The sequence below is a fragment of the Aptenodytes forsteri genome, unplaced genomic scaffold (genome assembly GCF_000699145.1).
Source record: "Aptenodytes forsteri isolate BGI_AS27 unplaced genomic scaffold, ASM69914v1 Scaffold321, whole genome shotgun sequence".
Taxonomy (NCBI): Eukaryota; Metazoa; Chordata; class Aves; order Sphenisciformes; family Spheniscidae; genus Aptenodytes; species Aptenodytes forsteri.
In genome coordinates, this window is record NW_008795030.1 from 669,057 (window position 1) to 670,523 (window position 1,467).

General features: G+C 68.5%; 1 protein-coding gene across 1 annotated transcript in view; it reads left to right on the top strand.

The window, feature by feature from the left end:
* The first annotated feature begins 869 nt into the window (after positions 1-869).
* The window catches only part of AHDC1 (AT-hook DNA binding motif containing 1), an 11,522-nt gene continuing 10,924 nt past the window's right edge, over positions 870-1,467 (top strand). Inside the window, 1 exon segment of the mRNA XM_009276263.2 lies at positions 870-1,236. Coding sequence (XP_009274538.2) covers positions 870-1,236 — 367 coding nt within the window.

Consider the following 1,467-nt stretch of genomic DNA (forward strand, 5'->3'; position numbering starts at 1 on the left):
GGATGGTCGTTCCAGGGGGGATGGTCGTTGCAGGGGGGATGGTCGTTGCGGGGGGGATGGTCGTTGCAGGGGGGATGGTCGTTGCGGGGGGGATGGTCGTTGCAGGGGGGATGGTCGCTGCAGGGGAGATGGTCACTGCAGAGGAGATGGTCGTTGCAGGGGGGATGGTCGTTCCAGGGGGGATGGTCGTTGCAGGGGGGATGGTTTCTTGCAACAGCAGGAATAGGGGCCTGATGAGGCATCCCCGTCCCTGCCCACCTCGAGGGCACCGTGACGCGTTACGGGGCTGAGGGCTGAACCCTTCAAGGGTCCCGCCAGCTCCGGGACCACCAGGCCTGGAGGATGCCACCAGCCAGGCCGGGGACTGCGCTGCAGGAGACCCCAGTGGCAGCAGCATACCTGGGGCCAGGCCCGAGAGAAGGGCTGTGTCCCCCAACTCAGCATCGTTCCCAGCGGCGTGGGGGCATCGGTGTCCCCGAGGACCCTGCTTCCAGGGCCAGCCGGGATTTCGGAGCCGTTTTGGCAATGAGTTTCCCACCCTGCCTTGCTGCAGCGCTGGGGAGATGCCAAGACCTGCAGGCACCCCCTGCTTATATCCCAACGGTCCCAGAGCCCCCTCCCCGGTACCAGGGCGGGTCCCTGAGCCTGCCTTGGGGACGTGGCACACCAGGGTGCCGTGGGACAGTGGCTCCCAGCCCCAGCTCTTCCTTGGGGGCCACGTCTCCCAGGTACGTTTGCCCCACACGCCAGCCAAGCCCTTCCCGGCCAGCACCGCATCCCGGCACCGCGCTGGGGGGACGTGTTCCCCCACCAGCTCCCTCCTTGGTGGGGGGGACACCCCAAAAAACCCTCTGCTCTGGCGACGACCGATGGCCAAAGGGAACCAGCGGCCGACCGATGGAAGGGAACCAGCGGCCGAGCGCCGAGCCGGCCGAGCAGCTCGGCTGGACCTGTTACCTAAGATGAAACCCAGGCGCCATCTGCTCCATCTCCCAATTACCAGCGTGGCAGAGAGGGCAGGGCGGCGGGGGGACGTGGTGATGGCCGGGTTCGAACGGCGGCAGGAGCGGGGTGACAACCGAAGGAGGGGTCAGGGCTGCCTGCAAGCACCCCGCACCCCTGCCTGCAAGCACCGTGTGCCCCAGCACCCATCTGTGCCCACCCCTCCGGACCCCCGGCTCTTGCCCTGCTCCCAACCCGTGCGCCAGTGGCATCGCGGGGCGGTGGGTCCCCGAGGTGGGTGGGTGCCCCGGGAGGATTTCTAGGTGGGATCCCAAAGCACCCCTGGTGCTGATGGGTGCCCCCGTTCCAGAGGTGGGCAGGGCAGTGGCAGGGGATGCCCGGTGCGTGGGGTGCAGGCAGGGTGACGAGGTGTGGGGAGGAAGAGAGGGGAGCAAGACCCATGTGCTTGGGGGTGGGGGCCGCGATGCCGAGGCAAGGGGGGACGCGGAGGTCGGGGTGGCAGGG